This window comes from Dipteris shenzhenensis, chromosome 20 (genome assembly GCF_047967505.1).
Source record: "Dipteris shenzhenensis isolate YYH24624 ecotype China chromosome 20, Dip_SZ_1.0, whole genome shotgun sequence".
In the NCBI taxonomy this organism is placed as follows: Eukaryota; Viridiplantae; Streptophyta; class Polypodiopsida; order Gleicheniales; family Dipteridaceae; genus Dipteris; species Dipteris shenzhenensis.
The window spans coordinates 27,156,727-27,172,796 of record NC_141615.1 but is presented as its reverse complement, the minus strand read 5'-3'; the positions used below and the strand labels follow the sequence as shown (position 1 = coordinate 27,172,796).

At 45.1% G+C, this 16,070-nt stretch overlaps 1 protein-coding gene across 1 annotated transcript; it reads left to right on the top strand.

The window, feature by feature from the left end:
* The first annotated feature begins 1,660 nt into the window (after window positions 1-1,660).
* LOC147889479 (uncharacterized) lies at window positions 1,661-15,589 on the top strand. Its single transcript, XM_087391997.1, has 6 exons — window positions 1,661-1,873; window positions 4,395-4,485; window positions 13,225-13,714; window positions 13,855-14,235; window positions 14,344-14,603; window positions 14,900-15,589. The coding sequence occupies exons 1-6, from the start codon at window positions 1,768-1,770 to the stop codon at window positions 15,135-15,137; spliced, it is 1,566 nt and encodes a 521-aa protein (XP_087248123.1). The 5' UTR covers window positions 1,661-1,767; the 3' UTR covers window positions 15,138-15,589.
* The last annotated feature ends 481 nt before the right edge of the window (window positions 15,590-16,070 follow it).

Below are 16,070 nucleotides of genomic sequence, written 5' to 3'. Positions count from 1 at the left end.
GTATTTCGTTGGGCGTGAAGTGCTCATAAGGATCTTCAGAAGTAGCATAAAAGGTGCGAGGACAAGTGTCTGCCAGGACCTCTGGAGGTGTGCTCTACACTGATGCGTTCATACTCACACACTGACTTTGTTCAAAGCAGGCAAAAGAATACGAGCGGGGTAGTGAATTGTTTTCTAGATTTGAGGCGCTGCGAGAAAGGTGGAGTGAGGAAAGCAAGAAGGATCAAAAGTATAAGCGGGAGGACAAACAACGGATGCATGAGATATGAGAGGAGGAAGAAAGTATAAGTGGGAGGAGAAACAGCGGGTGCGTGAGATATGAGAGGGGGAAGAAAAGATTTGCAGTAGCATAGGTCCATGCTATGTAGGTCTAGCGTTTCACAGAAGAAGATAGAAGAGAGAGAGTAGGAAATGGGAAAGCATAAGCATACAAAAAATGCTGGTGCAGCATTAGGACTAACCTTAGTATTGACACAATTCAATAAAATTAATCGAAAATGCAATAATAATAGAAGAATCGTTCAATATTATGAAAAGTTTACCGGCGGGAAGTTCGTTGAGTTTCTTGGGAGCGTCATTTCCACCTTCGGGGATGCGACATTTCTCTGGAGTTGGTGTCACAGGAGCTGCCAATAGTTCAGGGCAGGCTTTCGCTAGTCCTGCACACAATCAACAAGAATATTATCACATTGAAAAGTAAGGAAGGACGTTTGAAGCAAAGAGAAGACAAACAGACGAATATCCACCCTTTTCGAATGCGTAGCTGTCCGTTTCCATCATGTCGCTTGATCCCTCCATCAGGTGCGTGCACTTTGATCACAAAGCTTCAAAACAAAAGTGTGCATGGACTGTGTAACATAATAGATTTATAGATGGACGAAGAGAGCATCACGACGGAGGCCAAAGAGATACACAATCCAAGCCACATAGGTATTAACTCAGAAAATCAAAATTTCGTTGAAACAAGAATTAGCAGAATTAATTGCCAAGCAGACGGCGTATTAAGAGGACAACGAATGGCAGTGTACACTCATTAATAATTGCCAGAATTCGAGGGGCTATATGAACAGAAGAAAGAGAAAATGCGGCAAGATTGAAGGCTGTGGGCGATTGTTTCTCTTTGGATTCTTCGCTGTGTGAATTTGCAGTAGACTCTCAAACGCCATAAAACATCTCTGCAAGGATTCTAATAATTGGGCTGCATACTTGCGTGAATCATGGAGCATTGTGCAATATCCGCTCTGTCAGAAGAAGAATTGAGGAGCAGCGTAGATTCTCCCCATCTTCTTCTGACGCTGCTAGTATACTGCATGCACCAACTCGCATGCAAGTCACCGATTCCAAGCACCAACGACAAAATAACAGCAAAACCGCAAACAAAACAACACCAAATATCTGCTTTCTGGAAGCTACATCGTCACAAAGGCTCCCCCTCGGGCAGGCCAAAAATAACAAGTGGCCATCGAAATGAAAATAGAGGAAAATATATATTACCTTTTGAAACCATTCCAACCTTGCCTATACCCTTCGGAGCCAAAAAGGAGGAAGGTAAGAATGTGAAGAGAAGTGTATGTAAAGAGTCCAAAGTGAAATGTTTGGGGGTTTAGGGTATAAGCAAAGGCAGTTGTGGGAGTGAAGTTTTTGCTACTCAGTGCTTTCTTGATCATCATCTTTCGCCAGCATTCATAGCCCTCGCCTTTTGCCTCTGGCTCTCTCCATCCTCTTCCCTCCAATGTTTCCCCTTTTCGCCTGACATTTCTTCACCCCATGGCTCGCCTCCTCGGATTCGCTCTCCATCGCCTTCGCTCCTCGCGTCTCCTTTCCTCTCCGCGCCCTTTTCCCTTGCGCCAGCCTCAGTTTCTTTCTCTTCCCGGTGAGTCGCCCTCCGTACTTCGTGGACTGCCTGTGCGTGCTGGTTGGACTACACGTACAATGTGTCGAGATTATAGCTGCTTAACATGTGGGATTTTTTTTCTTTAGGAAAAAAAAATGTGTGATTTTAACTGTCTGCTCCGAGAATTGGACTACGGAAGATACAGGAAAGTGCCAAAGAGGCCGTATTGTAGGTCATCATTCGGCACTCGAAACTGAGAAAGACAAAACAGCTTATGCAATCTTGAAATTTACGTCGAGTGTCTGATTATTTTTAGAATTCACGAAATAAGCTGGACCGTTGCCTCTACTATGAAACGTACTTTGAGAACTCGTTGATTACATTTCTAGCTGTCGGTGGAGCTGGACATCTTTGTAATACGAGATACAGAGGATGGAATCCAGTACTGCCTGTTTTGTTATTCTTTTAGCCACGCGATAGATTGTAGGTTGCAGCTTCTTGAAGAATTCACCGGACGCCTCTAGGCTCAAGCATTGAACTCTAGGATGCAATATATGGATGACGAGTTTGCAAATGCAAATGCTATTTGGGGTTGTCTCTTGAGTATGCTAAAAGGAATGATACATCTGTTTTTATAACTATTGAGGTGGAATGATGTGTGTATTAGATGAGCATGAATTTTTCTTGTTGGTCGTTGTCGTGAACATGTATGTCCTATTAGCTTTCAAGAAGAGTGGGCTTAAATGCTTGTTCTTATAAGCCTGTGAATACTTAAGTGGACAATTCTGCCATCACTCATGTACAAGGGCATTTGGTGTATTGTATGCATGAATATGTTTGAATGTCCATTTATAGATTCGTTCTATATATTGGAAGATTTGTTATGAAGTAGCTTCCAAGCCCTTCCTTAGAACTTTAAAAGTTTTTGAAAAATATAATGTCAAAGTTCTTTTTAAACTTTAGTACACGTTGGAAAACTTCTTTTTTGCGGATTTGAATCTAAATAAGTTTGCATCTTTTAATAAGTCCCTCCAGAGCTATCTTTGAAGAGGAAGTAGAAACGCCCACGGATCTCATAGTAAGGAGGAGACCTGAAGAAGAAGTGCTCCTCTGTCTCAACCTGTGTGTCACATAATGTGTAGGGAGTCTATCCATGTGGAGACCCAGGCGCTTAAACCATCTCTTTGTGCGTGCATACCAACATCTCTGGTCACCCCTTGTTGAGAGTGCCATAGAGGACAGTGCTAGCTATGGTAGTCTGCTGCGCCCAAAAGTGTATTCCCCGTACTCCTTGACTTGATACAAGTACGTGATGACCTGAAATGCAGCATCTAGCTGTAATGGGGATGACCCAAACTCAGCCTAAATGATTTGGTGAGGAACGAATGGCTTACTGCGAATCCTCCGCGATAGCGTGAGACCCTGTAGCTGCTCCACACGAGCCCACTCTATATCTGACAAGTTTGGTCCCCAGCAAGGACTGCCATACATCCTCGCTTGGGCGGACCCAGGAGTCAAAAAGCAGCCCCTTGGTCCATGGATCCTAAAAATGCAAGTGGAAGCACTGCCTCTCTAGTCTGGCCAAAGAAGCGTATCCCCTGTTTAGGCGGGCCTGCATCGCGGGTCTCATGGTAAAGATGGGTCCGGAAGACAACCCCAAGATATGTGTATGACGAAACTATCTCAACAAGTGACCCATCAAACGTGAACTGCTCATGGGGCATGACAGCTCGAGATGTATTGAAGATCATAACTTTGGTTTTACCAAGGTTACCTTCAAATCATGAGAGAAAAAACTATAGTGCGTCAAGGTCTCTACAGCCCCTCTACTAAGGAAGACAAAAGTGCCACATCATCTGCATACAGCAATATTCGCATACAGCAATATCCGCATCAGCATGCCAGCAAGAGAGCATCCAACCCCCCTGTGTTTGCATTACCGTCTCAAACTCATCAATGTAGAGGCCAAACAGGGTAGGTGATAAAGGACACCCTTGTTTGACCCTAATAGTGCTCATGATCTCATCTGTCCACCGAGACCTTGCCCAGACTCTACTTGAGATTCTGTCGTAAAGTGCGATGACAGCCCAAATGATCTCCTAGTCATAACCCAAATCCTATAGGTGTTGGAGGAGGCGGGCTCTCGGAACCGTATATCAAATGCTTTGCGAAAATCCACAAAACAACAGTAAACCCTCTGCTCCTGTGCTCTCCCCTCCTTGATGATACACCTGAGTGTGAGAATGTGATCCGTGGCTCCATGATCCTGTCCGAATCCAGCCTGTCCTGTTGCTTTAAGACCTCGGCACTCGGCAAATCGATTGACCACACAATCAAGCAAATCAACTAACCACAAAGAGAGAGAGAGAGAGAGAGAGAGAGAGAGCTATGCCTTTTTAGTAACTTGTACTCTAGAGTGTTGTAACTACTGTAGTTAGTGTATGCTTGCAATGTGCAATTTTTTTTTTTCGAGGATGATCTGGGCATGTGCTGATTCTTATTAACCTCGTAACTTTGCCTTTGATTGTGTGGCTAAGCAAAATCTTAATGTTCCTGTTAGATTCTAACCGAGAGGCGAGAAGATGGTTTGGAGAAAGTGCAGCTCTTGAGGAATTTGACAATTCCATACAAAGCGCAAATGACTCGCTTGGGTACGAGGTCGCCTCTACATCAAAAGTTTAATACATGTTTGTTAGTGCCTATCAATCTTTTATGGAAAATAAACAGCCTTTTTTTTCGAAGGTGACATGAATTTTTGTTGCTATTGGTGTTTGTTTGCATACAAACGTGAACTTTATGTTGTGTATTTTTTTCCCCTCATAGTTTGCATAGAGACGATGTTATAATGCATGGCAAACAATTTCAAGTGGATCCCTATGATTCTATAGGATTGTCTAGCATGCAAATGTTCATCTATAAAGCTGAGGAGAAACTTATTTAAATAAAATTACTAGTAACCTTCATCTGCAGCAAAAAAAGGTTTTGTGTGTGATTTATTGTGGCTACTTATGAACCAATTGTACTCGAGCAGGGAGTGTGTTGGTTTTTGATGGGGGGAGTGGGGTTGCGTATTGGCATCATATGTAATCATTGTCCCTTTTGGTTTACCTATCAATTAGCTTGGCCAGCTATTTGTGTGAGCATGAGTGAAGTATGATCTCCGTCAATTGTGCGGATTTCGCGGTGGCAAGCAAGCCTCTATATTTTGGGTGGTCTATGCCCCACATGTGAGTGAGGTGGACATGGAGGTAGTGGACCTAGGGTAGCGTGTATAGGAGACCAAGGAGGAGGACTTGCCACGTACTTGAAACCACTTTGTGTTTTTTAACAGCTGAGATAAAGGGGTTTAAACACTGTTTTTATGGAATTCTCACGATGCACATGGATGCAAGTGGGATTGGAGTTTGCATGAATGAGAATGCTTCCATTTCTTGATAACTTTAAAGAGCAATAACAGCAGAGATGTCGACCTCAACAGCCTCTTCAGCCCCTGCTCTCCCTTCCTCCTCCCCCGATTTTCTCTCATTCACTATCCCTAACTTTGGAGAGTCTGGGAAACTAGACGGGACCAACTACCCAATCTGGAAAGTGAAGAGTCATTTAGTGGCTCAGAAGTTGTGGAAGCTGACCACGGGAGTAGAGGCAAAGCCGGAGGACATGGTGGACAGGCAACGGGAGATAGTCATGGCAATAGACAGAGAGGAGCTCGAAGCTTGGGAAGACAGAGATGCCCATGCCCATGCCCTGGGACTATGGTGGACTCTATTCTTCCACATATCCAGATGGACGAGACGTCAGTAGAGGTGTGGGTCACTCTGAAGGATGTGTATGAGACGGACAACACCTCCTGGATCTTACTTCTTTAGCATCAACTCTACAATCTTGATATGGAAGAAGGAGATACAGTGCATAGCCACTTGACAAAGGTCAAGGTGGTGAGGGATCAGCTGGAAGCAGTCGGTCAGAAGACAGACTCATGCCATTTGGCCTTGATGATACTGAGAAGACTATCTCAGGGTTTCAAGAGCTTTGTTACGATCGTGACAGCAAGACAGAGGACCAAACCTCTAACATTTGAGGAGTTGGGTCCATAACTGCTACAGGAGGAAGCTCGGGAGAAGCTCTATAACGACGACAAAGACGACAAGGCAATGCTAGCGAAGGATTACGTTGGCAAAGGAACGGGCAAGCCTAACAGTGGCAAGTCTAAGAAAGACAGCTTTGACGAGACGAGGAGACTTCGAAGAGGAAGAAGCAGAAGAAGTGCTTCTACTGTGATACGCCAAGACATTTTTCAAAGGATTGCTGAAAGAAAAAGGCGGATCAGAAAACAGAAAGGAGTCCGACTCAGATGCAGAGGCCAAAGCAAATGTGGTAATCAAAGAGTTGTTCTTGGTGACATCACCGAGTGTTACCGAGGTCAGATATGTTGACCAAGAAATCACAGTGAGGATGTCCGACATAGAGATGTGGAATGACAAGGAGTCAGATGCCTTTGTGAAGGTGAAGGGCAGCATGGAGCGCTTGGATTCCATGGAGGGCCCTGGGGTCTCATGGTCAGATGGATGCAAAAGGGGACAGTACAGGATTACGTAGGCTTTTGGTGGGTGCCTCAATGAGGTACAAGGTTTGCTTTCAGAGCAAACACACAAGCAGTACAACAGTCTGGTATGTACTTGATATTTTGCATTTGAGCCTTTATAGCATGCTGTGGAGAGACTCTGCTCTTCATTTGTCTCAAGTGATACAAGATTAGAAGGAATTGGCCTTCTTCGAAGGTAAAAGGGGAAGTATTGGTGCTTCTTCAAATCTCAGACGCAGATTGCTAGAAGGTGATGGACAAAGAGTAGTGAAGCCAAAAGAGTACCTGCTTGAGAACTCAGCGAGAGTTCATAGGTCCAGGTTATTTGGAAATATTCATTGGTTGCAAGCCTTGCCAAAGGAAGGACGGGTTGAAACAAATACTCAAAGCATGGTGCCTGGAAGACTCCAGGTTGTTCACTCATGATGAGGGGGACAATTGGAAGATCGTGACAGCTGGATTGCTTGAGTTCAAAGGCGGGAACGTGACTGAAGGAGGTGGTGCCAGGAGGTGCTACCAAAGATGGACCTGTGTACCCAGGATGGTGTGCGGAAGCAGAACCAGACTTGGTGAAGCAAGAGCCACTGAATGAAAAGCCAAGAAAAGATTTTGACATCCAAAAGTTCCAGAGGACTATGACTAGGGAGTTACTGGAGCATCGCCATTGACGTGTTGGCATTGGGCCAAGATGTGTCGGTGAGAGGGGGTGTTGGAAAGGTCACCTCCCCATCTATAAGCCCCCAATGAGGAGAGCATGGGGGAGGGAGACCTAGGGCAAGGTATGCGCAGAGAAACGGGACAGCCACTGTACGGATCAGTACAGGCTGCTGCAGTGCAGTGTATGGAAGGTGTGCGGGGTGCGCTAGGGTGCGGACAAGGGCTGAACAGAGGCGGAACAGTAGCAGCATGGAGTTACACTGTTGCAGCAGGTATTGGGCAGGTCTATGGCCTGCAAGCAGGGCTGGCAGGTGGTGGGGTAAGCAGTCCAAAGGGACTGGGCCCTGTGTGGAACAAAGGGCCAGCAAAGGGCCCTAAATAGGGCTGGATAGGCAGCCAACCAGCCAACCAACTGGTCGGTTGGTTAGGGCTGCTACAGACCAGCCAGTCGGCCCAATTAGGGTGGCTGGTCAGTTGGTTTTGGAGGGCCTTGTGCCCTATATAAGGAGGGCCTTTGGGCCCTCATAACTCATTCTCTGGAGCAGCCAAGCACCAGCAGATTGAAGCAGCAGGACCTTCCTTGGGCCTACATCCAGGAGGTAAAGGAAGCACATAGAAGCTGCAGACAAAGCTGAGAAAGGGCTGCCTACCTAGGCTGATCTACAGGCAGTAAGGTAGAGAACCATTCTGGACGGAAAGTCTACAGACGCTCGAGCTGGAGCACGCGGGCTCGAGTCTAGAGATAGCCAGCAGATAGGAGAAGTACCTTGTGGTAAGATCAGAGGACCACACCATTGGTGGGACTTTGGATCTATCTCTTTTCTATTGTGTCCATAGTTTTGGACGGAAATATATTATTTTGGTGGTTTCTCTATCTGGCTGGTTCATTGTCTATTGATGAGTCTGCACATCTATTTTATGCACATAAGTTAAGAACACTGTGTGAGCTCCTGGGCTATTCTATCAGTCTTCTGCTGTGCGTACCCTCTGTTGGGTCATTTCTAACAGAGTAGTCAGTTTAATAGGGCTGCAAACCTCTGGCAGATGCTGGGCAAAGTAGAGCTGTGAATAGCGATGACAAACTGAGGAATATCTAGACCGTGGGGCGTGCTGCATGTCACAAAGACCTCCGTTTATAGGGGTGTATTCCCCCAAATGGGTCAGCTGTCACAAGCTAGGCCAGTCTGTAGGCCAACCTGTGCAGGCTGAGAGTCAGTAACAGATCCAGCCTTTACCAAGTGGATTAATAGGCCCACATGCAACACTATTCTGGATAACAACAAAACATATATTTCTAAGTTGCCATCTATTAGCACACCTACCACCAGCAGTCCTGTCACTCCCCAGCAAACTTGTATCCACTTGGTTGGTAATTTTTCTTTTACATTTCAATTTTAATAGCATGTTTTGCAAAAGTAGATGAAAATTTTCCTGCAGTTTCAGTTAGGTCTTAGGTTTAGCATTTGAGGGTGGACCCCCTTGCTTGGGGTTATGGGCATTAGTTACCCACAAGAGTGACACCTTCTCTTGAGAAAGGACATCAAGAAATCACACCCCACCCATAGTGCTCAAAAGACTACATCTTACGAATCTCTTTCATTGTAGATAGGCATGTTTTGGTGTGGGCCATCATTCGCTTTCTGCGTGTTTGTCCAAATCACACTGTATTCGCTCTCCTCCCCTCTGGTATTTTATGTGGTGAGCTGTCCATATTCAAACTCACGATTTTGTACTTTTGTTAAATCTTCCAGAGGGCAGTTCTTAGGCAGTCTAGGGGGCAGTTCCAGGCCTAGAACGGGCCCTGGTTTCTTGGCAAGGGCTCCTTCACCATGCCTAGCAGAACCTTGATGGAGAAAGAGAGACTGAGACACCGATATATGTGGCTCACCTACTATGGGGCACATCCACGGAGAAACAGTGAGTCCTACGTTTTTCTTATCCATCCAGCGAGAAGATACAAGATGCAAGTAGTATGTCCGTTGCTCTCATGCTATGTGAGCCACACCCTTATTGAATAATTTTTCACCACACAACTAATGTGCCAATTTATGTACTTTTGGCCCCCCTTGGAACCCCCTGGCGATAGTAGTATGGGCTAATTTATACACACGTGTGGATCCAAAGCATGGCTAATAAAAATTTCTAAAAGAAGGACCAGGCTCCACATACAACAATCTTCCACTTGGAGCCTGATCATAGTGACTCCACCGTTACTACACTCACTAAAATTCTTTGGATCTTGCTATCTCTCATGTTGTTCCTCATTCTTGAAGACCAATTCAAATTGAGCAAGAGCTCAACTTCTCCTTGGTTACCACCTTAGTCAACATGTTTGTAGGATTTTGGCTTGTGTGCATCTTTTTCAACGAGGCGCTTTCTTGGACTTTGGCAGTCTTGCGCAGATTTTGATGGGTTGGAGATGCTTGTGACTGTTTCTTTGCAGCTTTGTGTGTCGTTTGGCAGGTCCATACAGGTCCGGAGTGGGCTGGAGATGGCGTGGCAAAGAACTTGGCCCATTGTGGCTTGTGGTAGACCCGACAGCCTTCTTGGAAGGCCCTATATATTTGCGACTACCTTCTTGTGGCAGATTTGACAGCCTTCTTGGCAATGCTTAGGAGCTGCTCACAGGAGCTTACATAGGGCGAGGGCTAGGCAAAGCCTAGGAGGTTGCTTCCAACAGCATATACAGCAGGCGCAGGCATTGGAGACAGGGCTGTCCTGTGACAGGGGATTGGAGGTACACACGTCATTAGAATAAAAGCGAAATTTGGTCCAGTATCCCACCCGAATATTCCTCCTCCCTTCTCTTCTCGAATCTCAAGGACAGTGGGGGAGTGGTAACATGAAGCCAGAGCTAGTGTGTTGCCGACTATCCCTGGGTGTGGTCACGTGTGGTCTCTTGGCTATGGCTGTGCATTTGATAAGGGCTATGGTGACCCTGGTCGGTCGCCAACCTTGAACATGGAGGGAATGTCCCCAAGTGTAATCTATGTGTCCGTCCTTTGTCGGGATGTGTCGCGTCGTTGGCTTTGGGTCTCGTCCATTCGGAGGCCCATGGAGTGAGGGCCTACGTGGTCCAACGGGAAAAACTGTGATCATACTCTGAGAAGAGTCTGCCAATGTGCTCCATCCTTGTTTTTGTGAACTAAGTGTCACGAGGACGTGAAATTATGGGACTTTTGATTTGCAACTCCCGTAATTTGCGTGTGACTGCGTTGAGCCTCTGGGGTGCGAGGGTCCGGCCATGGGACAGGACTTGGGGAATTAAAATTCCTAGTAGGCCCTTGGAAATAGTGAATGTGCACCCAGTTACTAGACAATTAATTCCTAGGGCCAAAGTGTGCAACAGGGGGGGCAAAAGAGTGGTGCAATTAAAAATTGCTATTTTTAGCACAAGACTACAAAAAGGGCCCAGAGCTCTTATTTTGGGTTCAATTGGCCAAATCAGTTTTAGGAGCCAGATCATCAGTTGTGAGCTGCCAGAGCTTGCCAGGTGCTGCTAGAGCAAAATCGCATATTACTAGGAGCTTCCGGAGCTTGCCAGAGGAAATCGTCACCAGCCAAGGCTTGTACCAGTGCATCCAGGGCCTGCTAGAGGAAAACACACCAGATCCAGAGCCGGTTGCAAATTGCAATTTTTGCCAGGAGGGTCTTCTGCAAATTGCGATATTGTTTTGAGGTCCTCCGCGCTGTGCCAGGTGATGGCGTCTTGTTCTGGTACTGTTTCCAGGTATTTTCGGGCTGCTACAGGGATTGCGATTTGTTTTCAGGAGTGTCTAGGCTATCTTAGGTGAAATTGCGATTTGTTTCTAGGCTGTCCAAGAAGATTGCAATTTGATCTCTGGAGGCTTTCGGGCTGTGCCAGCTGATTTTGGTAACTTTCCAGGCATGGGTGTTCGCTTCTAAGCTGCTTTTGAGACTCTGCCAGTGTGCCAGAGCAGAATTAGCTTATCTCCGCAAGATCTAGGGTTTTCCAGCCAGGGTGACCTTTCTTCTGTGGATTCCGGGTAGAGGGAGGCTTGTCTTTGCCTGCTTTTGCCATTCCCTGATTGGTTGCTGGCTAGTTATTGCGTTTGGGTTTCTTTCCTCGCGAAGAAGGGTTGATTTATGCTGCTGGGCAGTGGCCAGGGAGGCTATAGATTGAGGCAACCCGCTGGGAAGTGTTTAGTTGTTTGATTGCACCAGAGTTGAGCTGTTGAGGGCTTTGTCTTGCAATTGTTGAGCCGTGTTTGGCTGGTTGGGCACTTGGATGGGCGATTGTAGGAGTGGTTCAAACAGTGGATGCTATAGGGGTCTCTATTGCATGCTTTGTTTGGCTGAGGATACAGAATTGTCTAGTGATTGGATGCCGTTCACCGTTTGAAGTTGAGCAAGGAATTACAGAGTGGGCTGGACAGGGAGTCTGCGGGCATCGGTTTGCTTGTGGTACAGCTTCTGAGAGACCTTTGTAATCAGCCGTTTGGCTTCAAATAAACACCGCAAGGGGCGCCAACGTTGGAGGCCAATTGGTGTCCTTGTTTCTGAGTAGGAGCGCTCTAGCTCCCCTGTGATTTGTTTTGTGGTGCATATTTACTTGTCAATTTTTTGTGTATGCTGTAATTAAGTGGATCCTACCACCCTTTACGTTGTTGAGGTTGGTTCCAAAGTGGGCACTCTTGGTGTTTGCTTGCCTCATGAATGAAGATGGCCAAACATCTCTAGTTTGGAAAAGAGAGGAAGTGAGATAGTAGCACAGAGCTATCTTTGAAGAGACAATAGGAGCACCCTCGGAGCTCATAGTACATTGGGTATCTGAAAATGAAATGCTCCTCCTACTCAATCTCCTGTAGATCACACAAGGTGCATATGCGCCTCTCCGTGGGTACTCCCTTTGCTCGACCAATCTCGATACAGAGTCGATGTGAAGAGACCCAAATTTGCCCAATAGCGATTCTCAATGAATGGGGCAAATGAATCCAGTATATCTTGGAGGATCAACAAAGCCCTTTGAAATGCGTAGGCAGTGATCTCCGTAGCAGCTAAAACTCTCTGGAGCTCACTCGGTTCCAAGTGTAGCTGCAAGAGGTCCTCACGTATGACCTGGTTAACCTCATGATACCTAATTGGGAGAGATGGCGCGTCAATGCTATATTGGAAGGGAGGAAGTCTATCCATGTGGAGCCCTAATCTCACTGAAACGGGCAAAATGCCAATGCATTGGGCGAAACGCCTTGGTGCAGACTGTTATTGTTTTTTATTCTTTTGAGAGTGCTTAGTGTGTATGTTTGTATATGAGAGCTCTTTTCAAAGAGAGACAGAGAGAATCTAGAGATAATTATCTATGTTTGATATATAATTTATATAAAATACATTTTTAACTCGTTTCTACACGAAAATATAGAAACGTTTCTTGTGACACTAACTCAAAACTAGTACTCAAAATATATAACCAAGTGCGATGGTGGCTCTCTAGTGGGATGCGAAGATGTCTGTATCTGTATCTGTCAAGTCGTCTCTCGTTGTGGCGCCAGGGGGTGGTCTTTGTAAGTCTATATGTGGTGCAACATTTCAAGAGTGACACCTCGGCTCAAATGGTCCCCTCGAAGGAGAGCTGCGATAGGCTAGACCTCCATCGTGTGTGCTTTGGTCGCCCTCTGCATCGTGCTGGGTCTCTCTGTCTCCAGCTCCGTTGCTCCACGTCGTCTCTTCCTGTTGATCCACTGTACTCTCATGTCAACTATTTCCTCCTCCTCTCCTCCACTGTGTCTTGGGGCTAACTCAAATGCATTAAATTCTATGACATGTCGATGTGTGCGATTTGTCTTTGCCCCCTCGTGGCCATGCCACCTCTTGCTATATGGTCTGTCTTAGTATGGTCCCTTGGTGTCGTTGCATCGTAGTCAAATAGAGGCCAATGTAGACCTGGTCATGAAAGTGGATCAGCCGAGAGAGTGGCCCAAAACCAAGCCCCTTTTGAAAGAGACAGTGGTGCCATCCACGGAACTCATAGTAAACTCGTCAGAAAAGGCATGTATACTTTATTAAGGATTTATAATCATTGGAAATCCAAAATGCAGTTTCCCAGATTTTGCATGCTTGGTTCTGCTCTTCAAACAATTAAAATAAATGGAATGCAGCTCTCACATGCTTGGTACTACTTTTTTGATTGCAGGGCGGTGAAGGCTATAAGCGAAGGAGAGTCTTCAGGCAAGCAACGTGATGAGTCATGTGACAAGGTAGTTCCTGTAAAGGGTTCTGAAGTTGTGACTGCACCAGAAGCTACTGCAGAAAAGTCTTCTTCCGAGCGCGACACAGACAAGTTGACGAATTTTATTCTTGGGACCTTTAGAGGTACTGGGAATAAGCAGAATGCAAGCAAAGGTTTTGTAAACAAAAATCACACAGGGCCTATATTATCAAAGACACGCACTTCTGAAGCTGAAAGCAAGACACCCACTATTGAAAAGAATCAGTGGGAGCGTGTGATGAGCTCGATCCGTGAAATGTCTGCCAAAACCAAGCCAGTTGTTGGTCACTCGTCTAGTGACCAGCCAAGGTCACAAGGAAAAATAGAAAGTGGCAATGAAGACGATTTTGCTGATCTTGACATGCCTGATAAAGAAGGTGTCTCAGGAAGCTCAAACAGTCCAAATAGACCTTCTGTAAGCTCAGTAACCAGATCATCCCTTGTAATTTTCAGGACTTAAAGTGGGAGTTGTACGTGTTACTTTTTATTTTGGAGTTTGGATTGCAATATCCCCCTATTTCACCTTGTATCTTTGAACATCTCTTGCCTTCACAGCTGCTTGCAGATGCTTTTGAGAGACAACCAACACTCAATGGCAGACACAAAGATGGTCGCCAACAATATTGGTATCAGCATAAAGCGAAGGAAATAAGACCTGCCAATATTGATTTACCCTCTCAAGTAAATAATGTTCCTGTCCGAGGTGAGATGCCAGGAAAAAGTTTTTTAAAAAGAGAGGAGACTGGTCCAAGTACCTTCAAGGATACTCATCCCTTCCCAAGTGCAGAGTCTGGCTATAGAGTGTATATTTCAAACCTACCTGTTAGCAGTAATCTTGCTCTAGTGAAAGATGCACTTTCGCTATATGGTGAGATCACAGGTTCATTCAAGAAGTTCACGTCTAATGAATCATGTACCTGCTATATCGAATTTAAGGTATTCTATATCGAATCCGTACGCTTACACCTGCTTTTCTTCAGTAGGGAGCTTGCCCATTTTCACATGTTCCTTTGCTGAAGAGTAAGAAATTGCCTTCTGGTACAGACTGAGGACGGAATGGAGGATGCTTTGGCAGCTCGATGGCTGCAGCTTGAGAGCAAGATTTTCTCTATTCAGAGGGTAAATCAACCTGTGACTACTGTTATCAGAGTAACCAAAGTCAGTTCAGCGACCTCTGAAAGTCAGATACTGTTCACATGTGGAAGGTGTGGAAGCATTGATAACATCAAGAGGCGCGGGAATGGCATATATGACGTTTATTATAAAGTGAGAGAGTTACCAAACATCCCAAAAATATTAAACAGGTATGTAAACAAATTGTCTTTCTGAGCTTTGTCAAATCATTCTGTGTTCTTCTTTGATTAATCTATGCATCCTGCTTGTGTTAATGATTATGATCAAATTATCTGGAACTTCTTGCCTGTTTGCATTGAGTTTGATAAATGCTGTGTTATTTTATGTTTCCTCATGCAGTTTTGTACTGGGTGGACAATATCCCATGTTATAGAACAACCGTGGGACATTAAGATTGTGGTATCCCTGTCTTTGCCTAACCTATGTTTCGGGGTTTTTCTTGTTCTGTGTTCTTATTAACCTGCAGCCTAAATGAGGTGACCCTCCACTGTAGTAAGTGGGTAGCTCTACCTGCTCCGCTCTTGCACCCTGCAGAAATGAGAGATTTGCTAAAAAGCAGAGGGGGTCAGGTCTGGCATCTTTCTCAGATGAATCGGATGCTGAATAAAATTGAGGCGGGGCTCCAGAATGTGGCTGTCTGCTTTGAGGACTTAAAGGTGCTTAGTTCCATGGAGGAAGATGTTGGACGATCTTTGAGAAGATAAGTCGGTGCTTCTGTTAAGTCCCTGTGGACTAATGATTTGGGCAACTCTTTTGGGATCATTTTATAAAAGAGGCCCTTTTTACAATTTGGCGCTTACATGTGCTAGATTTTTGGGACTCTACCGAAATTGCAGAGAGAGGGTTGAAGAGCCAATTCTGTTTTCGATTCAAGTTGGACAGCTTTTTGGGGATAATGTAGTCTATGCTTTATGAGGCTGTCTCAGCGATACTTCAAGATGACTCAATTTTTAATTGTGGGAACCTCTCGAATGTTCAAAGGTATCTATGGCTACATCATGTAGTGATTTTAAGTGCACGTGTGATTGCTTGGATGTGTATCTGCACGTGCGTGTGATATCAGTGAAGAGCATGTTTTACTGGAGGAGAGTTACTTTCCTCCATCTCTTTCACATATACTTCTTTTTCCACAATGAAGCCTGCTTTCAATTCGTTTATTCACAATTGAACAGTTACCATGCAACGGCATTCCATGTTGTTGTATCAGTAGCTTTTCTGACAATTTAATCTAATAGTGTTCTGGGTCCGATCATTACAAAAACTAAGTCAAGGGGAGTGCGCTTAGGAGGAATACCATGCAAAGGTATTCTATGTTGTTGTATCAGTAGTTTGTCTGACAATATAATTTAATAGTGTCCTGGAGGTCTGATCATTACAAAAACTACTAAGTCAAGGGGAGTGCGGAATACCATGCAAAGGCATTCTATGTTGTTGTATCAGTAGTTTGTCTGACAATATGATTTAATAGTGTCCTGGAGGTCTGATCATTACAAAAACTAATAAGTCAAGGGGAGTGCGCTTAGGAGGAATACCATTATGTTGGAATTATGCAACAGAAGGCAACGTTGCTGCATTAATGTCCTTGTGTTCCTCAAAGGTGTCATCAGTGGGTTAATTGCAGACTAAGATAAATTTTC